Genomic DNA, 26,444 nt, shown 5'->3' on the forward strand with positions numbered 1-26,444 from the left:
ATATCAATAAAGCTTGGGAGCTAAGTATTATTTGGTACAGCCCACAAAGCCCTTCAAATCTGACAGAAAGGAGTTGCTCTCTCACCAGTGGATCAGATTCCATGGAGCTGGGTGGAGTCTCCTTGTGAGGCCTCTCCTCGCAGGGCTGCCCGGGGCTGCTGGAGCCGATGCTGGGGGGGGGGCAAGTGGAACAGCTTGGCCTGGTCCTGCTGAGCAGACGGCCAAGGCAGCGTGCCCCTCACCCACTCCACCGGGTCCTCCCATACCGCTTTCTGCCCGTGGACCTGCAGCGTCACAACATACCATGACGGTATAATTAGAGCGCAACATTTCCTATGAAAGGGGAGCCATCAGCAATTCGTAGAGAAGAATCTGATGCGTGCCCAAGACCGTTTTCTTGATCTGTGGTTTCTCACCTTGATGCCGTCCTTGGCCCCCTCTTGCAGGTAAGGAATAATAGAGTGGTTCCAAAGGTCAATGAACCACGATCGAAACTCATCAACCGTGACAGGACACGACAGGAAGAAGCAGGGGCCTGAGGAGACACAGGAAGAGAAAGAAGAACACTATAAGACAAACTATTCTACATGATTTATACAAAAACGCTTCCCTCCAAAATTGAAATGCAGCTCCTTTCAGCCCTGCCCTGTCCTGATAAGAGTGAATGTCATACCGATAAGGAAGTCGGACGTGCTGTGCTTCTCCAGGAAGGCGTGCAGGTGATACCACAGTTTGGGCACCCAGTCCAACACCCTGATCAGGTCCTCGTTGGTCAAGTTCTTCTCATCCTCCGACTCCATCAGCTTCCTGTGCAGATAGCGCACCAGGAAGCCATTGGCCGGCTCCACGTTGTTGGAGAAGGTCACCATCCTAAGATGCAAAACAAGTCACGGAAAAGTCAAAATACAGACCAACAACTCTGTCCATCCATAGTCTACTTCTTTAGCCACATATGAGATCATCTATGCAGTATCCCACTTATCAACATAGATCCTTAAGTTTACAGTTAAGGGCCAACCTGTAGGGATTGTCTTGTTACAATATTTTTGATGAGGTCACCTGATTTAACGTTTACTTAAGATAAGTGACATTTAATGTAATGCAATGTAACCAGCAACATCAGAATAAATTATTCATAAACAGTTTGGTGGTTTAATTTCACGTGGCTTTCTCCTCTTTCTTCATCAATGCGGCATTATGAATCAACCAAATGTATAAAACTGTTTTTATATTGCAATATCTTATAATCAGTTAGATTTAACACAATGCTGTTACTTTGAAAGTTTCACAGACAAATCCTATAACTGTATTTATATATACAGATTCAGGATACTGTATATCTGTTTCTGTTTGTTAAGGTAGAAGAGGCTTTTATTTTTTTAAATATATTTTCAGTAGTAGGTTAAAAAGACGCTTTGATTGTCAAACTAAAGTCTTAGTCTAGACTTATTTTACTAGTCTCTGGTAAAATAAGTATTCATGGTGTCATAGTCTCAACCATAAGACAGTCTCTGAGCAAGATACAACTGTACCAGATCACATACAGTACAGTATAAACACATTTAAATCAGAAATTACGACGTCAGCTTCAGATCTAAGTTCAGTGTAATCAGGATCAATTCAGCAATTCAAACAAAGACAAAACAGAAACTAAATCTTCAACCGTTCCTTTAACCAACCTGAAGCTGAGATGGAGGCCATTGTTCGGTATCATCTTCACCGGCTGGTTGCTTGTTCCAATAATGTAAGGACTAAAAAACAGGAAGAATGTTACAATAAGTGATCACATAAATACTCTTGTGGCTACTTTCAGTCTGAGTAAGTGGAGCGCACCATTTGTGATATTTGCAGGTGAGAGCCCCGTTTACAAGTTCGCTGAGTGAACCAGGCGCATGAATATCATCCAGAATAACGACCAGCGGTATTTCTGACACGCTGCTTTCCCGATCGATCTGATTGGCCAGGTTGGAAAGATAAAGCTGCAGATCCTGAGGAGAAAGAGAAAGAAGAAAGGAAGCTTTTGACATGGCACATCAAATAACACAGAGTTGAACAGATTGGTATGAGCCGTCACTTTCTGTCACCTTGCAGGACTGGCGGTGCATGTTGAAGGTCATCACGATGCCGTCGGTGACCTCGCGGGCGCTGCGGTCCACCAGGTACTCAGCCAGCCGAGAGGCCAGGTAGCTCTTACCCGTCCCGCTCGGCCCAGAGAGGATGAGGCGGCGGTGTTTGAGCAGCAGACTGATGTAGTGTTGCATCATGGGTTTGGGAATGAGGGTTTCGAAAACAAGGCTGTCCACACACTTCTCCTTCAAACCTGAACAAAGTGAGGAAAAGGGATAATTAACTATGATTGATACAAACAGGCTGACATTGTATTACCTTTAGCTGACTCTTTCATCCAAAGCGACTTACAGAACTGCAATAAACCATTCAAATACAAACTCCAGACAGCAAGAATTTGCAAGTGCATTTGCTTTAAATAAGCCAAACCATGCCAAGTGCTGCTGCATTAGTCTCAATTGACCTAAATACTTGAATTACCACACCTTTTCTGTGTGTTTATTGGTAATAATGCGGTCAAAACTGGTGGTTTTTTAGTTTGTGATTGAAGATGAGCAGACTTGTTGCTGTCCTGATATCAATGGAGATCTTTCTGTTGAAGGGAGCCCATTGGCCGAAGAAGAGCAAAGTTAATGTGCTGGAGAGAATGGTTTTTATCATGTCCTGAATGAAAGCACTTTGGGCCGTGTGAAGGGAGCGGAGGAGCGGCGAAGTGTGGGAGAACTTAGATAGGTTGAAGACTCTTCTACAAGCTTGGGAAAGAATATGTTAACAAGATTAATTTCACCTTGCATGTCCTTCATAAGGAACATTAAGCCTAAGTATTTGGCTCTGAAAATAACTTTGCATCAAGTGTAGGGAGTCTCCCCCCTCCCACCAGCCCGCAGCAGTCTTATTCTCCGCCTCCACATCTCTGGGGCCCATGTGTCTGAGACTGGCTGACCAGCTGGGCCTGGCCGCACTGGGATCAGGTTTCTCTCAGCCCTGTCTGGGCCGCTGTAGCACTTTGCTCTTTACATTCCTGCATCCAGAAGGTGCGGAAGGGGTGGACGATCAAACCCGAACCTCCTTGATCACAGCATGGGTTTAGAATAACTGATTGGCTTCACATATGTGCAAATCCAAAAGCAAAACACGGCTGTTATAGGATTATAAAGTATATAACCAATCACAATGTTTATTTAACAATTAAACGGGGCTGTGCAACGCAGGCGAGAAAATGGTTGAGTCTTGTTGCGACTAGGGGTGCAGGATAATGATCTAGAGTTGTGAAGGTTGTAGATTTTTAAGTTTTCAATCTGCCTTAAGAGCAAACATGCTCAAAGACTTACAGTGTCAGGAAGCCTGGTCTCTATGATGGAATTTGTGGAAAGCATTATGTCCGATTACATTTCATTATCAAGGAAACAACTTTTCTTATTGTCGAACATTGCGGCTGGTGAGCAAACACTTTTTGAAAATAAATGTTAGAAGATACACTATGATTTTAAAATCGGTGTCTGTGGTTTAAATGTATTACAGCAGGTCCTTACATTAGTTTAAACATATAGTTATGGCTGAAAATGACACAGTATAAAACTGGGAAGCACAACGTGACGTTGGTCAACTAATTCATTTGTATTTTCTTTGGTTTTACACGCTTGAAAAAAATAAATAAACTAAACTAAACTAATGAGTTCCTCCGATGCCATGGGGTCGTGTGAGTTTTTGGTCGATGATGACAGCTCAGAGTTCCAGGTAACTGAATGCACGTTGGATGTAAATGAGAGTTGTTTATTTAAAGTAAGCATAATTGGATCTGGATCAAATGGCAATAAAAAGAGACAGGTTTAAATTTAGTGTAATAAACAGACAGGCATGAGGATCTGCACTTTGTCGAGACTAGGATTTGACTGTTGAGATCAACAGATTAACACTTCACAGCATAGCTGATGCTAAGAAACCTGATTATGTATTCCTCAATGTGTCATATTGCTGTAGACACAAGCTTTTAATCCAAAATGTAATGGTTTCTGAATTGAAGAGATTGCTTTGAAAATAGAAGCTGGACTGACTCCAAAATGCTCTACTGCTCAAAAACAAGATTTGAGTTCTTGAGAAATGGAAGTTTATCTCATCAGTCCAAATTCTGATTGAACAGTGGTTAAAAAGTCTAAAGCTTTGTTAGGATTGATCAGAATAATGTCTTTGAGCCTTTACTGTTGGTTAAACTTGTTAATGTTTTGCTGAAATCAACTTTGTTAGGAGATGTTATTTTGTAGGTTATTTTCTTGCAAATCTGAGAAAGTAAATCTCGAATTATATTATAATTGACATGTATACAGACCTTTCAGGGCCACTGTGATGCTGCTGGGGCCTCGGGACATGCAGCGAGAGGGCTGCGTCTCTGGAACTTCTCCTCCCAGCACTCTCTTAATGTGGCCCATGCTGTAACTGTAGATTGAGTCTGTAGAAAGGCCCACACTAGAATTGGGGTCCACCTTGGCAATGTACACCTAGAAGTAAAACAAAGCAGAAGATGTGAACTGATTAAATTCATCTTAATAGAATTCAGTGTGTGCAGACAGACAGCGCTGCATGTGTTTCAGAGCTGACAAACTTCTGTTACTTGTCGATGGTGATAATCTGGTTTAATGACCTCTTACAATAAAGTCAAATACCTCTTTTAAATGTTTGCCTCTTCATAAATCAAGAAGTACAAGGTGTTTCTATTCACTATTTCTGCAACATAGTTTCCCAACGGTTAGTGTCTGTAGTAAACACATTCCAAATGTAATGTGACAGCTGAGTTGTGCTGGATGTGCCTGCTTACATTTGTCTTCAGAGGAAGGGTCTCACCTTGAAGGCCTGGCTGACAGCCGAGTCCAGCATGGGCCAGTCCATCCGTCCGTTCACCCGGACTGTCCCGACGAAGAAATCCTGCTGCTTAACCTCCTGCTTTTACATGCAATATTATGAATAATTATCAACTCTTCTGCAATATTCAAGTTTACACAAATGATTTATCCAACACAAGATTCTGAAATGGGTCACTTTTCATAATTAAAGTATATTCAGAAGCTAATACTTTGGTACTTGCAGGAATTGATTGTATAAGAGTATTTTCTAAAATGTGGTATAGCTACTTGGATTCTGAGTATCCTACATCATGAAAAACAATGAAAAATACCTAAGTACATTTATTTAAGTATTTCGTAACTGAGTATTTACACTTTCTACTACTTTGTACTTATTGACAAATATTGTAGTTTTTACTTCACTATAGAAGTTTCACAGCTTTAGTTGCCAGTTACTTTGCAAATAAAAATGATGACCAAGAAGTATTTATACAAAAAATATTTAAGTATGCATTTATGTATTTGAAATGAGCTACTGTATAAGCCTTTACCAGCTGCAACATGTATGTTTCAAATATTAATACAGTAATACAGGATTCTGAACTGAGCCATTATGCATAATGAGAACTTTTACTTTAAATACTTGTAGTTTTACCAAAGTAAGAGTTTTAGTGCATGAAGTATTGCTTCAGTGTAGTAATGTCACTTTTATCTAAATTAAGTTCTGAGCACTTCTTACGCCGCCGATGGGAAGTATCTTTGGGAGTTCTGAAGTGCAATATAGTTCAGATGTACTTTGTACTTTTATTATGGAAAAAGTAAGATGACACACAACAAACTTACATCTTTGAAGACGCGTAAATCTGTAACACATATCACCACCCTAACACGGTGATCATCCCTCTGTGAGGAGAGACTGAGGGTATCTGCAGAGTAAAGGTCTGCAGAGGGCAGAAACAGAAGAAGAAAGAAAGTTCACATAGCATGAACTCACATTAATGCATGACCCATCAAGATGTAAGCACAACGTTTGTTTGAGTAAATAAGTACTGAGCCCAATGAAGTGTCCTGATCAAAAAAGGTTGCAAAGAGTGTGGCCTTAAACACATTGTTAACAGGAGACAACATATTTGAAAGTGAGGGGTGAAGATTTTAAATGGACATCTGACATTTAAAATAAGAGAAGGGGAGCTTATCTTCTAGACATAATATCAATTGGCAATTCATTTGTATACCCTAAACTGAACCAAAGCGCACATAATAAATAGGTGTTATCAATTGTAGAAGGTGCACATATAAAATACATAAATTAGATGATTGACGGGCCAGGGAGTCAAAATAAGAAGGTCAACATAACCCACATTTGCGCATTAAGTATGACACAATCCTTAATTATAAGTGGCTTAGAACGACAGTCCAACCCTTTCATACATACGTATTAGCCGTTCACACTGTCGAATCAGCAGATTATTCACATGTCTACTTGTTTACAAAACTGGTGACACCATTCTGACATTGTCAACATGCTGTACCTGAGCTGCCCCCCTCACTCAGCCCTCTGCTGTAGCTTTTGGGCATGTGCATGGCTACAGACTGCCGAGGTGATGAACTTCCCAGAGCAGTGAGACCTGAGGACTGGGAGACCGAGCTGGAGGGGCCCGGAGACGGACAGGGGGACAGACTGCCTGTCTTCAGATGGTCGTTCTCGGCCTTCAGGTTCTCCACTGTCGACTACAGACACAATTACAAGAGTTACAATCATTAAAATAAAAGGAAATTAAATATGTTTTCGGGCCATCAGTGCCTTTATTGAAGTGACAAGGGTTGAAAGGGGGAGACAGATGGGGTTGACATGCGGCACATGGTCACAGGCTGGATTAAAATCCAGGTCCTCTGCACAGGGAAAGCGCCCAAGTATATGGACAACCCATCATTACAGTCATTTAAAAAAAAGTTCCAATTGACAATCAAACAACTGCAGAGGAGATTTTTTTGATTGCATGCTCAAAAGATCTTTAATAATAACCAACACAACACCAAGACTTTAAAATATTAAATAATGCAGTTAGACTTGACAGTTAACAAAATATAACAGTTTACACACGTTATATATGAGATCCTTTCCAGATAGTTGCAAAGAAATGAAAGGTTTGACATCCTAATCACCTCTGAAACTCAACAAAACAAATGTTATAGTGAGGACATTTTCCATGAAATATCAAAAGCAACATACCTGCATGCTGCTCATGGCGTCCTGCAGCTGCTCCAGCTGATGGGCCGAGCTCAGAGCCTCCAGCCGGATGTCTGTCAGTTTGCGCTCCTTTTCCCACAGCTCTGTGCGCAGTCCTGTTACAACCTTTTCATCACCATCATCGTCCTCATCGCACTCTTCGCCCTCCTCGCCTTCCTCGCCTTCCTCACAGAGTCTGGAGATATTCAGATCAAATATGACAACATTAGAGACATGTGAAGGTGGCAAGGATCATTACACTGACAGCTTGGAATAACATTTATTATATTGAAATGCTATAATACAATTATAATTTGTTTCTGTTGCGATGTACTTTGTAGTTTAAAGACAGAGGTTTACCCTGACGATGATGCAGAGGCTGAGGATTTCATGGACAATGAGGTTTTGTCTCCACCATAGTGCACTTTGGGGGAGGAAGGTGCAGAGGATTCTGGGGTGGAAATTTCCTCAATGTCAGCGTATGGCCCTGACTGTTTGGAGCCCTTCTTACTAAAGGCTTTGTTGAAGGAGCTGCGCAACTGTACAGAGAGAGAAATGAGACTGAAATCAAGGATACGTCTAAAGAAATCGCAGCAGAGTATTAAACAATTAAAAAGCAATTCTTAAAAGAACTTGTGTTGAGATGAGAGGTATCATCCACACATTTCCTCTTTAACCTTTAGCAAGCACTATGTTTTTTATGTTCACATTGCTCATGAGGAAGAGTGTCCACAAATTGTAGGATACGCGGTTTGATTCCCTTCTCCTCCAGTCAGAATGACAATGTTTCCTTGGCAAGATACTGGAAACCTAGCTGCCCTTAAATTGCTTTATGAGTGTGTGTGAATGAACACTAGTTTAGATGATGAGCAGTGTGGCGCATTGCATGGATGCCCTGTCAAAATGTATGAATAGGCAAGTGTTTGGATGCACTGTAAGGTGCTTTTAGAGGTGAGAAATGTTCTATATAGTTGCAGGTTCATTTACCGTTTAAGGCTATACAGAACCATTTAATGTAATTTGTTCAGTCCGTAAAACCATAACTACAATGTAATACGGTCAAAACATGGTAAAATATATTTCTATGTATCAGGTGTATAAAAACACATATGACAGAGAATTTCCAAAGGTTTTACAAGTATGACTCATGAAGGGCATGCAGGCTGGAAACGGGGAGAAGGTGTTTAGGGTTTATTTACTGTAGCAACATCACTCACCTCAAATACCTAAAATAAAAAGCAGGCAGGGCAGCATGAGGGAGAGACCAGAGTCATACTTAATAACAGATTTGGAACTAGATAGGACGAGAATGACATACAAACACAAATGCAGGAACACGCTCAAGGGGAGTAAACAAATAAGATCAGTGGCTGACTCACTTGATATATTTTCAAAACGAATATAACATGATACAAAAAAGGATAATAGCACCACAGTTCACCTACTGCACTGTGTTTAAATGAATTTGACCCAGACAAGCTGCACTTTTCAATACTAAAAAATGTTTAATAACTATCTTTTATTTCTCTGATGATCTGAATAAAAACGTGATTTATGCCTGCCAGTAGCTTTGCCGATATCTGTGTTGAGGTAATAGATTGAGAGCGGTGAATCATCTTAGAAACAGGAAGCGCTCAAACGTTTGTGTGAGTTTATCAAATTTAGCAGTGATTCCATGTCAGCCACAGCTTCTCACAAAAAATCTGACTGATAGTGTGTTTAACAAACTTAAACTAGCTTTATTAAATGTCAGGTCTTTGGCAGGAAAAAAGTTTTTAATCAATTATTTTATCACTGAGCACAATCTCGATTTTATGGTTTTAACGGATACTTGGATTGAACAAAATAAGAGTGCAGCTGTTCTTATCGAATCAACCCCTCCCAACTTTAGTTTTAGGAGTCAGGAAAGAATGCATAAGAAAGGGGGTGGAGTTGATATTTTGTTCAATGATTCCCTTCAATGCAGGAAGACATCGTATGGGAACTTTGCTTCTTTTGAATATGTGTTCCTAAATATCTATAGACCACCCAAATACTGTGCAAGCTGTTTTGATGACTTCACTGAACTGCTGTCTATAGTGTGTATTGACATTGTTGGTGATTTTAACATCCATGTTGACAACCCCCAGGACAGAGGAGCTAAAGAACTGTTTTGTGTTCTTGATAACTATGGACTGACTCAGCATGTGACGGAGCCCACGCACAATAAGGGGCACACTCTGGACTTAATTATCTCAAAGGGTCTGAATATCTCTAAGGTTGTGGTGACTGATGTTGCACTCTCTGATCATTCCTGTGTTTTCTTTGAGAGCTCTATTTCTGTTCACAAAAATGTTCAAAAAGAGGTAACCACAAAGCGATATTTAACTGAAAATACTAGGGAAATGTTTACTCAGAATTTTTCTTCCACACTGCTAACATCTCAGTAAATGAGCTAGTAGATCATTTTAATTCAAACATTAAAAAATGTTATAGATGCCATTGCTCCAACTAAGGTAAAGGAAGTGATTGGCAAGAAACTATCTCCATGGAGAAAGGCCATGACCGTGAAAACAGAAAAAAGAGAATGTCGAAAAGCTGAACGCAGGTGGCGAAAAACAAATCTCCAGGTTCACTTTGAAATCTATAAAGAGAGACAATCGTTCTTCTCTGACATCATTACCAAAAACAAAAACAACGCACGTGCCTTGTTTGCTACCGTCGACAGACTAACTAACCCCCCAGTGTCAGTAGCCTCTGAATTTCTATCCACCAGGGCGTGCAATGATTTTGCCTTTTTCACTGACAAAATTCAGAAAATCAGACAAGCAGTCAGTGCCTCTGCATCAGGAACAGCAAATGTTTTATCCCTGTGTCCACTTAACATCAATTCAAACACTATGACACAATTCCATCAGATTAATGATAAAAACCTAGAGGACATTATACAACTTCTGAAATCCTCCTCTTGCTGCCTTGATATTATTCCAACAGGATTTTTCAAAGATGTTTTGCCTTGCATGGCCTCAGATCTACTTCATATAGTAAACAAATCTCTTCACTCAGGTATTTTTCCACAGGCCCTGAAAACTGCAGTCATTAAACCGCTCTTAAAAAAGAATAATCTAGATGCTTCAGTAATGAACAATTACAGGCCCATATCAAACCTCCCATTTCTAGGTAAAATCATTGAAAAAGTTGTTTTTCAACAGTTGAGTAATTTCTTGCATTTAAATAGTTGTTTCGATGTGTTCCAGTCAGGCTTTCGTCCAAACCACAGCACTGAGACTGCTCTTGTAAAGGTCTTTAATGACATCCACTTAAACACAGACAGTGGCAGAACTTCAGTGTTAGTATTATTAGATCTCAGTGCTGCGTTTGACACTGTTGACCACAACATATTACTAGACCGACTGGAGAACTGGGTGGGACTTTCGGAAACAGTTCTGAATTGGTTTGAATCCTACTTAAAGGACAGAAACAACTTTGTTTCTATAGGTAAATACACATCTGAGTTGACATATGTGGGGTACCTCAAGGCTCCATCTTGGGGCCTCTTCTCTTTAACATCTACATGCTACCACTGGCTCAGATAATGAAGAACAACAAAATAAGTTACCATAGCTATGCAGATGACACACAAATGTACATAACAATTTCACCAGGAGACTATGCTCCAATTCAAACACTGAGTAAGTGCATTGAACAAATCAATGACTGGATGTGTCAGAACTTTCTCCAATTAAACAAAGATAAAACTGAGGTAATGGTTTTTGGAGCCAAGGCGGAACGTATACAAGTTAGCGCTGAGCTTCAGTCTGCAATGTTCAACACAACAGATAAAGCCAGAAATCTAGGTGTAGTCATGGACTCTGACCTGAGTTTCAACAGTCACATTAAAACAGTTACTAAATCAGCCTACTATCACCTAAAGAATATATCTAGGATTAAAAGACTAATGTCACAGCAGGATTTGGAAACACTTGTCCATGCTTTTATCTTCAGTAGACTGGACTACTGCAATGGTGTCTTCACAGGTCTCACTGTAAAAGTCAGCTTTCTGTCCCCAGAGTCAGAACTAAACATGGAGAAGCAGTGTTCAGTTGTTATCCTCCAAATATCTGGAACAAACTTCCAGAAACCTCATTCTCAATCTCAATCTATTTATATAGCACATTTAAAACAACCTTCAGTTGACCAAAGTGCTGTACAGGCAGTAACTACAATATTAAATAACACAATGGGAGAATTAAAAACATAATAAAAAGCACAATAACTAGAAACATATAAAAAATAAATAAATAAAAAACACATACAAATATGAAAATGTAATGTTCAACTAGTATATAAACCTGCAGGTCCGCTGCAACTCTGACTACTTTTAAATCCAGGCTGAAGACTTTTCTTTTTGCCACTGCTTTTAATTGATGTATTCATATCTTAAACTGCACTGTAACTTTTATTATCTTTGCTTTTAAATAAGTGCTTTTAAATGTCATTTTATAATATGTTTCTTTATGCTCTTAATGTCTTTAATGTTTGTAAAGCACTTTGAGTTGCCTTGTGTCTACCTTTACCACGATAATATTATTATTCTTATGTGGTATTATTATTATAATGTATCATTATTAATAACAATAATAAACATATTCATTATTATTGTTATTTGTATCTAATTTAGCACAATAATATTATAATTATTGTATCAGTATCATTGTTATATTATTTATCATAATTAATAACAATAACTATAATAATAATCATTATTATTATTATTATTATTATCTACTTTTACCACAAAGGGGAGTGTTTTCAGCCGGTATCTCTAAACACTGTGCCCTTGGTTCTCACCCAGCTCTTCTTCTTCTTCTTCTTGGCCTCCTGCTCCTTCAGACTGCCCATACTGGAGTGGCTGGAGGTGCTGGCCAAGCTGGAGATGCTTTCTGAGGAGTTCTGGCGATTGATCGGCATTTCTTAAAACCAGAAGGAAAAAGTGCATGAATATCAGAGGAAAGCTTATTACATTTCTACCTCTATCTTTGAATGTGTTTTTAGTTTTGTATATCCCCAGCGCGTTCTGTACCTTTAGGTGTGATTTCTGGAGTATTGAGAGCCACCTGAATGATTTCCTGGGCCTCTGAGTTTTTGACCCTCAGAACCTCGATGGTATCCTTCAGATCAGTGAGCTCAGACTCCTAAAGAAGGAATATACCAACATACGATCATGTGAGTTTACAGGCTGGTAACTCATCTAACATTTCTCTAAACCAAAAATGATGGAAGGTCGATCGGCTTTCAACAAAGATGACAGGGTTGTTTGTGGGGGGTGGCTGAAGACAACATTGAAATCCTACTATACCTACTAACCTTTGACCCACAACTCATTTCCAGAACCCCTATGTCCCCTGGAAGCTGCTCATTCTCTGACGGGATCTAATATAAAGCATTAAACGATGATCTATTAGCACAGACTAATAGATTATCCTCATCATCATCAGCATCATCATCATCATCATCATGTATTTCAAACGGCCTATTAGGGACATTGTAGGTTAATGAAAATAAATTAAAGAGCCGGGGGTGGGGGGTTACATTTCTGTAGTCATATGTTTACGAGACAATAACTTGGGTGTTCTCCTAGACAATAAAGTAATTAGTTTGTATGAAACTAACTTTGAAAATATGTGTTTTGTCATGTCCCTTATCAAAACTGCCCATAATCACCATATTATAATAAGTATGTGTTTTATTAATATTGTTATATAACTATAAATAAAAAAGGTAAATGTTTGTTTTCATCTCATACATGTGTGACTTATTGTGTGTTTTTTCATGTTAAATTACATCTTTAATGCCTGAGTATAAACTAGCTGATGAATAACTTTAATTCATCAGCACAGTGATGGATACCTTTTGGTCCGAGGAGACAGAGAGGGTCTGCAGGCGCGCCGTCATCAGCGCTAAACTCTGTTCAAATGCTGCTACCAGATTAGCCTTTAGAGAAGACAAAAAGACAGAGAGTTGGGGGGGTGAGACAGCAGACAGCTATGAGTCACCAGCTGCATCAAATCTCTCTGCAGCCTCACACGCTCACATCAAGCAGCAGCTCTGTCCATCTGCTGGGAGAGGAGGGGGGGGGGGGGGGGGGCAGTGGACAGCTGTGGATGATGTCAGAGATGAAAGAGGACGGTGGTGGTGGTGAGGGCGGAAACCGGTGTAGTGCCCGAGGACAAACCTGTCCAAATCATGTAACAAGTTTGACCTTTAGGCAGGGCTGTCTCTCACTATTTCTGATGATTAAGTGAACAATTACAAATATACTAACATATATGGCTGACACCATCCTAAGAAATGTGTTAAGACATTCCTGATTCTACGCAAGTGTATTCTTTTTTTCGCTGCTTTATTTTTGTTAGGTTATGTTTTTTGGGGGGGTTTATAGTTTGAGCACGTTGTGTGGTTGCCCAGAATGTGTGGCTAGCTTTTGTTAAAAAGGGCCAGCCTTCAGTCAGCTATTACTCACTTCTTTATGTTTTTTTGATGGTACCTTGCTTAGGTATTTATTTTGGGTCCCATTTATCTCAAGGCATCATAAGAGCACACATGGTGGTTGTAACAAACGCAATGACCCAATAAAAGTGTAGCAGGCTAGGCTATCAATTTGACTGTTTTTTTCATCACCTGGAAGTCCTGATCTCAAACTTCTCAAAGTACATTTCTCTTAGTATGGCTTGTTTTTTACCCACCAAATGAAATGATACAGAAACTGGTGCTGTGAAAATGTGTATATAATAATAAGTCGATTGACAGAAAATAAGTAATAATTTCATAATTGTTTGAGGTATTTAGCAAGCGAATATAAACAAATATATATCCAAACATTTACGGTTTTTTCAGGATATCCTCAGAATTGTTTTTGTAAATGTAGTATCTTTCAACTGTTTGGGGTCAGAACAAATGAGAAATATAAAGACACTAGCTAGGAGACTAGGGGTCATCCAATTAGGTGCCAACATGTTCACATGCAAAGTGAGCCTAGAAGTGAGATGGTGGCAAATGTCTAAGCTTCAGGTCCACAGAATCATGCAGCAGCGACAGACAGCTCTCTGGAAGCAACAGTCCAACAAACCTGTCCTAGCTGCTACACCCAGCATCCAAAGGTGCAGGTCAGAGGGATGCAGGCAGGGGGGAGCAGCAAGTCCAGCAGGGAATACGTCCAAGTGAGTAAAAGAGAGGGACACTGGCGTTAGGCGTGGGAATAGACTTATATGGCAGAATCATATACAGGAAAACAATCAAATATATGCTTGACACGGTCACTTGAACACCCATTAAGTTAAGTATTGGCAGTTGGTAAAATGTGCAATAGGAGACTTTAGTTCATACTGAATGTCTATCAGATCGGGATCAGTGATTAGGTGGTTTAAAAGTATAAGTTGAGATGAAAACAGGCAGACTCAAGCATCTAGAAGCTGCAGGGGTGAGACAGTAAGAAGCAGGGGCATACAATCATTCAGTCGAAGGTTAAACAGGTTTCTATCAAGATTGCAGAGCTGAAAATGATAACAGTGTGAAGACGTGAGTGACAGTGAGAGAAATGTATATTGGGGTTAAGGAGCCGACAACCAACTTCAACTGGATACGTTGTTTTCCCTTCTTTAGATGCCATCATCCTGCTGTCAGTTATTAAATACAATTGTCAACATCCCAGAGTTTGGAATAGGTTCGTAGATCCTAGAAAGGTTGTGGCTTGTAATTCTTCCTCCCTGAATATCAGCCAGAGTTATGCCTCGGCATCCAGATTCATCCCCAGTGATACTCATTTCCTTACATGAGCAATGATTCACACCATATCTTCCCTACATCGCACCCTCTGAAAAATGTGGTTCAGATATTAGATACACCTGTTAAATAGTTTCTGGATCTCAGTTAGTTGTCGGATAAAACACCAGGGAATTGGAGGAGTTATAATCTAGCTGTTAGATATATCGCACACTGATAAAAGATCGGCATGCCTCCAAAACATAAAGAAATGAAAAGAGGCAAAAGGCGCATCTTTGAGAGATGAATCATACATACGTTGGCGCTCAGCTGCATGGTCAGGTCTGCAACCTTTTCCTGGGAAGACTCCAGCTCTCGCCTCAACTTGCGGATTTGCTGTGGACAAATTGAAGAGTAAGCCCAAGCTGCATGTACAATGTATAAATGAACCTCAGACAAGGTGGCAAACGTGTAGAGGAAATGTATTGCATTAATGCAGCAACAGAATGTGCTGAAACAAACTTGTTTTGAGTGTTTAAGGGAAAAGAATAACCCAAAACAAACTATAAAAGAAACCAAAATGACACATTAGAACAAATAGAAAATGTTAAATAAACAATGTTTGAGCACTTTTCTCATGCACTAGGAACTTTATTGGGTCTGATAATGTCTTTATGAAATGTTAGCAAGTAATGATAACAGATATTAGAGATAAAACAAAATGAACTCAGTTATGAGACCCTGAGTGAAGAGACCTGTGGTCACAGACTTCACTGAGCACTGATAACATCGTCTTATGAATGGACCCGTTTCAACAGGAAATGACTGACAGACGAGACAGAGACAATGTGAGTTGAAGATTGGTGGCACGTCGGCCTTACCTCCCCTTGTATCCTCTCCTCATTCTAGAGAAGGCATGGTGGAAATGAACAATAAAAGAGGGATAAGGAAAACTACTTATCAACAGTAAAAGGCACATCACTGAAGTTGTATAGGGACAATAATGGTGTAATAAAAAGTCAGAATAGGTACCAAGCGGTTGAATCACAGAAAGCAGTGGCACGTCACTAAGAGGTGTGTTACTTACTAGGCACGGATTTAAGTTCACTGAACATTACACATGCAAGATTCCCCTGCTTGAAAATTGTCCCTGAATAGTTCTAAATAGGGCCACTGAAAAACCATTGAATACTGTACAAACTTTCGTAATTGATTACTTTTGCTCTTGATGACAGAACAGTGTGTTAACTGGAGTCACAAAGCACTAAACTATGGACAAACTATTACATAAACTGTAAATAAAAACTGTATTTACTTACCGCCGAATAGTTGGATGAAGCATTGGACGCCAGAGAGAGCACAGAGCCATGCACTGAAACAAGCAAGGTAGAGATTTGACTTAATATTTATATAACTGACAGTTTTCCCTGCTATCCCCAGTCATAAATAATGCTGACAACCCTGAAGACAATGGAATATCTCAAACTCAGTCAGTAAATTAAGTACAAGTCATAGCAGCCACATTCATAGACATGGTGTAAAAGTGTGAGGTAAAAAAAGCTTTGCCGTCGCATCCAAACTTTTTGTCGTAGAATGTTTATTAAAATGGCTGCAAGTGAAAGCAGGTTTATAATATTCATCATCCCTCCTGTTATGTCTACATTTGGACCACAGATAGTGCCTTCAAGTCCTTATATTACTCACTATTCAAGGGGCCCTATTATGCTCATTTTCAGGTTAATTGTATTTAGTGCCTCTACTGTGACATGTTTACATGCTTTAATGTTCAAAAGGGTCTTTATTTTTATTTCATTTATATTTATTTATTTTCATACTGCCTGTGCTGCTACAGCTCTTTTCACCCTATGTCTGAAACCAGAGCCCAGTCTGCTCTGATTGGTTAGCTGGCCGGCTCTGTTGTGACTGGTCAACTGCTTAGAGATGTCCCATCTCATCTGTTGGAGCGCTAGCCAAAATAGAAGCGCAAGTGTTCCATAGTGATGTCACTATGTTACGGAAGTAAACCAGGGAGTCCTGCGTTTCAGGCAGGGGGGAGTGTGTGGGAGAGAAACTCCCTGTGGAGGGAACTTTGGGATTTTAGCCTTTGCAGACCATTGACATGCACAAAAACCCCAAAAAGCACAACAAGACCCTTTTAATCTAAAATGAAGGTACTAAAAATGTTCTTTCGACATTTTGCTTAACAGATTGTGTCCTTTGTCAGTGGACAATATTTTTTTTAGGTCATGTTGTGTAACTCCCCTGCACGGGGGGGGCTTGCTTGGCACGCTCACCATCATCTCCTGGTTCGCGGAAAGACCCACAACGCATCATGCTCTTTGGCCGGTCAGCCAGGGAAATGCTGCTGCCCAGGGGGGAGGTTCCATAGAGATCGCAGGCCAACTCACCGGGGGGGCCTATGCTGTTGGAGCGCGATATCCTCGGGGTGTCACTAGAAATGGGGGCAACTATGACAACAAAAGAGGAGGTTTTGAAAAACAGTGAGTGGCAGTGATAACATGGATGGATGAGTTGCATGGAGAAACATGCACACACTCTTCGCTCAGAGTACATCTGGGTATAGCTCCCCTCTTTCTGATGACTAAGTGAAACACAACACTACGGTTCCACAACAGTCAAAGAGATAAATATAGCCTGACATGACCCCCTACTGCCTCCAGCTAGGCCATATTTCAGATTTGAACACAACTCTAAATGACTGCAGATGTGGGACTGTAATATTTTTTCACACAGTCCAATCTGAAAACTACTTGCCAAATCTTCATCGTCCAGACATAACTTAATCATTTTCGACAACTTAAGTCAATATTTATTTAAAAAACTATGCTGGACTTTTCCTCTTTCCAGTGGGAACTTAACATCCCTGTCCTCAATAATAATCAGCGATAAAATGGACCGCTAATCAAATACCTCAAAGCCTCATTAGTTCTCGAGGCTCACACGGTGTGAGTGTTTTTAGAACTTGGCAGCCAAATGGAGCGAGCAGACTCACCCACGTTGGTGAGAGGAGCCTTGCCGGAGGAGGGGTGGAGAGGGCGGGTGGGAGAAGGCAGCTGAGGGGGGCTATCGCTCTCTGTCATGCTGACTATGGTGTGGGAGTGGCGCCTCTCCGGTTTGCCGTCACTGTCTGACAGGCTTGAGCCATAGCGTCTGAGGAAAAGAGGTCGTTTTAACTTCAGACATGCATCACATTGGGACATTGCAATTAGATGGTTGGGACTGTAATTGTTTTAACTTACTCCAAGCCTTTCTTCGGCAAGGTATTTCTGTCCGCTTGCAAGCTGTTAAGAAGAGAATAAAACATTATTAAAAGAGATAAAACACAAAGTGTGTCTCTTAGAACTTTACACACCATCATTCATCTAAAGGTTTGTCATAGGACCTGCGACACCTGAATAAGACGTCTCAAAGGTTCTTCAATAATTATTTATGTACATATTGGCCCTTTAGTACACAGCGTGGGATTGCCTTAAAGTACATTCTTTTGGCAGGACATTATTTGGATTATCTCCACTTTGACAGACAGCAATTCCCCCAAAGGATCCAGCCCTCCATCTTCTAAATGACACCTCAGAGTTTCCTTTCCTGGAAAAAGGCACGTAAAATATGGAGGGCTGGTTTGTCTGCTGCCAAGAAACTTAAAGTCCAATGTTGACTGTGTTCATAATGAAAAAAAGTTCAGCTGTTGGGTTAAATGAAGTACCTTCTACCAATAATGGTTCGCAGGAAGATGGAAAAAGTGGCTTTGGACTGATTTGTACTAAAATAAATGTTCTTGAATGCTTTTTCATTGATTGTGTACATCTTTCATGGATCAATGTTAGATATTCCTGAGATGAGACTTGCCTATCTGTGAGGTTGAGGGAGGTCCTGCTTCCGGCCCCCCAGGTTCCCGCTCCCCTCTCTTCCTTGTTATGCGTCTCAGTTCTGACAAACCTGGAACTGGGAGGCACGCTCATCTGGAGGGGCAGGGACTCCATGCTGCGGTGCATGCCTGACAGCTTGGGGTAGAGCAGCGGGGAGCCGCCCAGACTCAGGCTCTCACTAGTGTAGGAGCCGGGGGAGTCGATGTGGAGCACAGGGGCTGGGCTGGGGGTGAGGCGGGAGGAGGTGTGGGCACCAGCCAAGTCCTGCAGCTTGGAATAAGGGGGGACTTTTGGCGGGAGGTCATGGATGGTCACACAGGAGTCAAGGCTGTTGTAGTTGACCTTGTCAAGGTGAGCCAAGCTGGGTGGACGGCCCAGAGACTTTGTGTTCATCATCCTAGGAGTCAGGCATAAAGAATAGGTTAAAATACAAAAACGTCTAGCGTCCCGACCTCGAGACATACATAGAAAGGCAGATAAGTTTTAGTTATGTTTGCCAAGTATCTGTCTGATTTGCCTCCACATATCAACACAAACATAAGTCCAAAACAACTATGTTTCCATTGCTGTACCCCAGGGGTTTTCAAAATGTGTGACTGTAGGTCTCCCCTCAGACAAAGCTTGGAAAGAACCACCTCAGCCTCTCTTTGAGCCAAGATCTAGAGGTATTATTGCCGACGTAACTTCAGACAACCCTAAGTAGATGATATAGCACTGGTATGTAATAGTTTCTTAATCTGTGAGAGTTCAATTTCCCCATCTCTTTAATCAAGTCACACCCATTAAGGCCATTTCATGTGATCTTATTCATCATAACTAATTGAATAGGCCAACTCATTTTCATACTTTACACTTCCATTCACTGAGCCTCCCCTGAAACCGTTTGGATCCTTGCCTCCCACTTTGAAAACCTCTGCTCTAAACTGTTCATAGTACTCTGTGGATTATCAAGAGTAGCTGGGACACTGTTTATGGAGAAAGATATTGCTGGTGAACTTTGTATTTATGTTGTATTTCTTTAAAAGGAAATGTATTTCATTTAGTTTCATTTTGTTATGGTAGCCTAATGAGGGGCTTCCTAACTTTAGAGCATACACAACCAAAGTGAATCTACCTGCATGGCTAGATACTAGTGAAGAAGAATATCTCTAGATGTCACTGGAGGACAGAAGGATTACATTTTGTTTTGTCATTTGGTTTATATTACTTTAAAGTGATATTTAAATGAGACACCTTGGTGTGGTGGGAGATGACAGTTCAGGGTATTTGCTGCTGCTGGTCCGTCTCAGGCCGTGCAGTTTCATGGTGGACTCTCCTGAGGACCGAGCCTCTGCTTTCAGAGACCCACAGTCCATGTCGGCCCCCACAGCCTTGGCCTTGGCTCTCTCCTTCTCCTTCTCCCGGTCAGTCATGTTCACGGGGCCTGTGCTCGATCGACTGGACATCTTACAGCTACTGGGCTCTTTAATCCTGGGGCCTGTGGAGGCCATGGGCACGGGTTTCAAACTCAACAGGCTGGGGTCGATGGTGCCGCTGAGAGGCCGACATGCAGGGCGACCAATCACACTGAACGTGCTGGACTTGGCCGGTCGAGGCAGGCTGCGGTACTGAATGCTGTTTCGAGTGTTTGGCCCCAGGAAGCACTGCTCACTGCTGGCATCAAAACTGTTCTTTCTTCCTGAGGGTGTCCCTCCTCCCACAGGCTTCACGGGGATGCCAGATGACTTGGGGATTTTGCCCAGAGTAGCAGAGCCACTGGAGATGGTGGTGCCCCCTGCTGTCATAACAGTGGCGGTGCCGGTGGCTGTTGGATGTTTCTTGTAGCCGTAGGAGGCTCCGGCGGTGGGTTTAACTAAAACCTGACGGGGGCTTGCGGTACTCTCCAAGATGATCCTTGCCAGCGTCTGAGCGGGACCGCTGCAGACCGGCAGTTTTGAGGGAAATCCTGGATTTATCCATTGGCTTCTCACATTTAGGTGCTAGACAAAGAAGGATAATGTAGAGTTGAATAACAACATAATGGCAATATCAATAACAATTACATGTATTTAAATATTGATAAGGAGCAACAAGAATGTTTGTCCTGTAAACACCATGACTGACAAGAATACACGAAAAAGATGGATAGATTATAAATGAAGGAACAGAATAAATAGGTGGGATAGTAAAGCCAGTAAACTTGAGCAAACACAAATGAAAACACACACTTGAATTGCACAAAACTGTTCTGCATATGTAATCAGGCCAGAAAATAGGTCACCCTAAACTCCTCTAATCCAGCATAAAGGTAGGCCGTACAAAGTCCTAATGGCCGGAAAACAATCTACAAAAATACTTTATTCCCTCTGCAATCACCCTAAACGCTTAGGAAAATATACCTATTTCCCTTTTCCTAAGTGTTCTCATCCTGTGTATTGTTCTTGCCAACTCTAGTTTAAACAGTTTTAGTCCTATTTTAAGGACGTGTGTTTTTAAAAAAAAAATACGTTTTAATAGTTGATTCATTGTTTGATGTTGAGCCCTGTCAAAAAAGAATTTCTGTTAGTATGTGACATCGTATCTTCTGTCTGGAACCAAAATGAATGCAAGTGTTCCAGCTATTACAGCCGAGATCAAATATAAGCAAGACACATCTGTGTTTACTTAGAAGCTTGTATGGGCCCATGACATAACATGTGATTCATCAGCTGACTTAAAAAGGGTCTTATGCACAATTAAACTTGTTTTAAACATATCATATGATGTGCCAAAGTGATATAATCAATCACAAAAATCGGATTCGTATGGATCGTTAGAGTAAGAGCACAGAGCTGGAAAATATGTGGAGATTCATTAAAGGATAATTTCAGAACTGCAGCTCGCATACTGATTTGAATCACTTATGTTTAAAGCCAAAATCAAGATAATAAAATAGAAAGTAAACGACTAGAAACATTAGTACTGGAACTCAAGTTTTATCATTTAATCGTTGCATATTTTTGTTTGGGATTAACTTGATGTATTTGCTGCAGGTGGCAGACATGCGGACATTTACAGAAACCAGCTTTTCTCTCAGATGATATCAGAAACTTGGCTCTGGGCTTTAAGATTTTTTTTTATTCAATAAAAGGGATTGCATGATGCATTTTCCTTCAGTATACTGTGGTGTGCTACAAATCAGAACCTGACCTACGCTAAGGGGTACACTTCTGTTTTCATCCTGACACCAAGCAGATATCCGCCTTGGCTGCTCTACAAACAGGCTGTTTTACATTTGGAAACAGCATACAGGGAAATAATGGATGACATAGATCCTGTAAACCACATTCCTACAGGAGATGAACAGCAGAGAAAATGAAAAGCTGAAAAAAAAGAGGCATATAGATAAAAAAGTAAGAGAAAATACCACAAGATCTCACCTGCGACTTTCAATGTGCTCTGAGAGGTGTGGGTGATGGGGGAGGTCACACCTACAGGAGGATTGCGACCCTTCCTGAAACTTCCTGGTTGACCCAAGCTTTGGGGCTTCTTCAGTTCTCCTTTACACCCAAAATCTTCACTGAGGCTCGGAGGCTTCTTCCTCCACTTGCTCGGGGCCTCCGTCTTGAGGCTCCCGGTCTCATAGCTGCCACTGTCCAGCTTGTGGCCGGCTTTGTGATCCTCGCTGTACCAAGAGAGTCCGCTTTCCACCAGGGAGCGCTTCTCTGCATCAGTGCGGAGCTGCAGAGAGAGGAGGGGGGGGAAAGAGAGGCACAGTGTGGGTAAAAATGTTCCGAGTTATCTATGGTATTGTGTGTTCTCTGTAATCTTTGTTTCATCTCAGCTGCATTCCAGTGGGAAGCAAGGGAGATATAGACTGATACGCTCTGTGGATTTAGGAAAACCACAGAGGAAGACAAAGGAAAGGAACATAGAATATTTAAAAGGGTGAGAGAAAGGTCTCTAGATAATAAATCAACCCATTAAAATAAAAATAAATTAAAGTGGTTGAATAGGAGGAGAGCTTGAGAGTTTATTTTTGCACTGATCCAAAAAAGACACTGTAATAGAAAAACAATCATGTGGTGCATTAAGGAGGTGGCACTGAGGACAGTTTTGGGCATGCTGCTTCTTGGCACCTTATTAATGTGATACAGGGCAGCAGATGGCGCATTGAATAGCGCTAATGTTCAGGAGAAGAGTTCTCCCTGGTAAAGGTTTTGTAAGTTAGAACACTCACTATTTATCCTTCTTCTTTTCGACAAATTTGGATTATAAAGTCACAAAATCATATTCTTACATGCATGTTCTGAAGTTCCAGATGAGATAAACGTATCACCTTCAGATAACTGGGAAAACTGCCTCTAGTGTGAAACGTACATCATTCTGTCAGTCAAACATCCCAGTTGAGTAACAATAGGCAGAACGCACTTCTGAGTAAAAAGGGGCTTTAAGGGTCAATGAAACTACCGGAAGTTAATATGTTACTGTCAGAACAGAAAATATGTTTTGCACTGTGAGGGATTCAGATGCTCTTCAGAGTTTGTTTTAATGACAGAGATGAGTTCTGTGGCATGTTTTTGAGGTCTTGTCAAAACAAAGGATGCATATTTAACAAACAAAACAAAATAAATCCCAGAGCCCATCATTTAAAATGCTTTAAAGTGGACCTATAATGCTGTATTTGAAACATATATTGTAGGGCCATACCTATATAAAACATGTCTGTGAAGTTTTATTTTCAAAATACCAAACAGATAATGCATTTTAGCCATGCCTCATTTCGCTCTATTTGCTCTTTTCCAGCCCTGTCTTCACAAGGGCTGATTCTGCGTTTGTGGCAGACTACAGCGCGACTTATAGGCCTGGCATATGTACTACAGCGTCTCCAGCGCTTTCGAGCGGTCTCTCATTCCCCTGATAGGCGGAGAGTTGCCCATATAGGCGGAGCACCCCTTTTCTGACATCAGAAAAATTCAAATAATAATCAGCTCCGTTGCAGCCCCGTTTTTAGAGATTTGGGTATGGAGGAAAAGAGAGAGGGTTGTGTTTTCTGACACTAGGTGAGTTCCCTGACACACCGGGGACACATATTCATGTATAAAAGAAGTGCAAAAGTGCATTTTGCATGATAGGTCCCCTTTAAGGAAAAGCCATGTTCTTATCCTTTAACAAAATAACGTGATGAAAGGAAAGCCAAAGGTTGTCAGAGAGTGTTAGGCACAGGATTTCAGCTCACCATGGCAGAAGAGTTGCGTCTGGATCCCAGGGGTGTAGTGGGGAGGGAGTTAAGGGAGGAGCTGACGTTGAACTCCTCTGAACTGAGGTTCTCGGAGCCATCGCCTTCACCGTCGCTGAGCCCACTGCTGATGGAGCTGCTCTCATCCCAGCTGAAACAACACAGGATGACCACTTAGCAAACATGGCGACAATATGAATGTACAGAGTTTAAATGTACAGTTTGGAGGTAAAACAAAGGCTGGCAGCAACAGAGACATGTCCATATGCCTGCAGTAAGCTGTCACTGGAGGTGGTCACATGCTCAAACAAGCAGGTAATTCCAACATGGCCGCAGCTGCTTCGTTTCAACTAACACATCAGAGCTGCAGACCATATGGTGACCAGCGCTTCAAGAGTGGACTGTTCAGTTTCAATGATAAAGCATTAATTATGTGTACTTATTATCCAATTGTTTCTGCTTTGTACTTGTTCCAAAACTTTTTTAAACGTATTTTCTAGTATTTCTATGTAGGAAATTCCTTGAATTAAATGATGTTATGATGTATAACATATATTTGGATAACTGATAAAAACCCAACATAGTCTGATTATTATAACATAGTCTGTCTTTTATCAAAAAATACAAAATAGAATCTGTGACAGAGAAACCCATGCCTGTATTTTTAAACATCATTCACCTAAAACAACCCATCCTTCATAAACATTTCAGAGGTAAAAAGCTTTTAGCAAACCACAAATATTTTATGGAAAACGCAATACTAGCTGTCCAAAGAAGAGAGTTATTTTTTACATTTGAAGAAGCTATTTAAATAATATAAGCTTAGCCATAATTTAATAAATTCCTATCACAGCACGTTTTAAAACAGGGGGCAACAAACTGCAATCTTTAACTGTAGCTTCAAAGGAAACTTTACAAGATATGCTGATAAATCACACTGAATAAAAAGTATGGCGACTGACAGCTCAGGGTTTAAGAAAGCAGTCTGGTAAGCTCTAAAGAATCAGGATGAGGAGAAATCGGAGTGACAAGCTGCTAACCTCTTGCTGACCCTTCCCTCCACCCCACAATGAAGTCCAGCGTCTCCCTGAAACACATGGTGCCAGATTGGCCTCTTGTGGGAGGAAGACAAGGACAGTGTAGATAAACGGCTCACTGGGCAGCAGCTCTCTGGATACATGATATCTAAATACATCTAAAATGCAGATTACTGTGTGGAGTTCAACAAGAGGTGTAGCCTTTCAGTGAACCGAAACATCACGGGAGAATTAAAATATCCAGGGTCAGAGAGGAGTTTACAAAATAGAAGAGGAAGTCATTTGTATGTGCTTTGTAGTAGCAATAATACGATTTAAAAATGATATCTTAAGAGAGCTTAACGCAAGTCCAACTCAAAAGTATGTGTCCCCATCATTACTACTGGCAACCACAGGTGGTAATCCATTGTTGGCACACACAAGGCGGTAAAGGTAAATTAATAAGACCATTTAAAGCTGAGTCACTGCTCAAGCTGAATCAGTACTTTTCACTTTTCCTTTGCGTTCCTACTGAGTTGAAATGTTCTTTGTGGCTCTGCAGTCTGCAATTAGCAGAGGCATGGAACACTGAATTGCCTAGAAAAATACAGGGAAACAAAAACGGCCGATACACGTTCAGGATTGGATTTAATCACATGGCCGTAGTCGAGTTGTATATGCAGTTGTAAAACAAAGAAAGAGCTTACCCTGACACTTTGGTTTTAAAGCATTTTGTTGCACAAAAGAAACATTCAAGTTAAGTGATTTGTGGCTGTAGAGACGTGACCTCAAAGACGCAGTTTGACACGATCAAGGAAATTCCTAAGATGAATGTTTGATTTGAGGATTCTACTATGTTTTCACAAACCATCAGTGAGGAAAATAAGTTTGATTTACATCAAGTCCAGATGTTCGCGGTATGTTCGAACAATACCACCTCTGTCAGAGGCGACAGAGGGGCCATGAATAACCCCACAGGGATGTCAGCCAGAGAGGAGGCAGGAGGGCTGATGTGTTGTTGATATTACAAGCCAAAAGTGTCTGCTCCCAGAGGTGAAATCTAGACGTGGAGAGGGTGGGAGTACACCAGCTAAGTGCATACTTCATACATAGGGTGGCAATTAACTTTTGTTTTCTGTGGCACAACTCCAACGTCTCTCTCATTTGTGTGTCCGCGCTATTATTTGAGTTGGGCTGCTGAGAGAATGTTTTGATTTAGGATGGGATGATTGGTGATGTGGAGCTGGTCGGGGACAAAACAATCACTGTCCATACGTAGACCTGAGCATCACTGAAATCACACACACACACATCAGTGCTGGTTGCCACCATGGCATGTAGCAAACTGCAAAAATAACAAGCACAGAATGGACAAACTGTATATAAGCACCAAGTCCAACTATAAAACCAGATGAAATGGAACACATTAAAAGAAAATTGCATCTTGCAGTTCACTTGGCACTGTGTAAC

The 26,444-nt window shown here is 41.0% G+C and overlaps 1 protein-coding gene across 1 annotated transcript in view; it reads right to left on the reverse strand.

Annotated features, from left to right (window-relative positions):
- LOC117539583 (neuron navigator 1-like) overlaps nucleotides 1-26,444 on the reverse strand; it is an 81,600-nt gene that overhangs the window by 3,584 nt on the left and 51,572 nt on the right. Inside the window, 30 exon segments of the mRNA XM_034205799.1 lie at nucleotides 86-173; nucleotides 175-284; nucleotides 417-535; nucleotides 674-870; nucleotides 1,680-1,751; nucleotides 1,834-1,988; nucleotides 2,085-2,320; nucleotides 4,394-4,562; nucleotides 4,906-5,001; nucleotides 5,748-5,845; nucleotides 6,437-6,635; nucleotides 7,138-7,330; nucleotides 7,495-7,673; nucleotides 8,352-8,360; nucleotides 11,965-12,086; nucleotides 12,197-12,308; nucleotides 12,481-12,546; nucleotides 13,024-13,107; nucleotides 14,243-14,251; nucleotides 15,193-15,270; nucleotides 15,756-15,779; nucleotides 16,194-16,246; nucleotides 17,169-17,342; nucleotides 17,888-18,045; nucleotides 18,135-18,176; nucleotides 18,742-19,158; nucleotides 19,995-20,617; nucleotides 20,619-20,740; nucleotides 22,160-22,460; nucleotides 23,959-24,109. Of these exon segments, the coding sequence (XP_034061690.1) occupies nucleotides 86-173; nucleotides 175-284; nucleotides 417-535; nucleotides 674-870; nucleotides 1,680-1,751; nucleotides 1,834-1,988; nucleotides 2,085-2,320; nucleotides 4,394-4,562; nucleotides 4,906-5,001; nucleotides 5,748-5,845; nucleotides 6,437-6,635; nucleotides 7,138-7,330; nucleotides 7,495-7,673; nucleotides 8,352-8,360; nucleotides 11,965-12,086; nucleotides 12,197-12,308; nucleotides 12,481-12,546; nucleotides 13,024-13,107; nucleotides 14,243-14,251; nucleotides 15,193-15,270; nucleotides 15,756-15,779; nucleotides 16,194-16,246; nucleotides 17,169-17,342; nucleotides 17,888-18,045; nucleotides 18,135-18,176; nucleotides 18,742-19,158; nucleotides 19,995-20,617; nucleotides 20,619-20,740; nucleotides 22,160-22,460; nucleotides 23,959-24,109 (4,456 nt within the window).

This window comes from Gymnodraco acuticeps, unplaced genomic scaffold (assembly GCF_902827175.1).
Source record: "Gymnodraco acuticeps unplaced genomic scaffold, fGymAcu1.1, whole genome shotgun sequence".
Lineage (NCBI taxonomy): Eukaryota > Metazoa > Chordata > Actinopteri > Perciformes > Bathydraconidae > Gymnodraco > Gymnodraco acuticeps.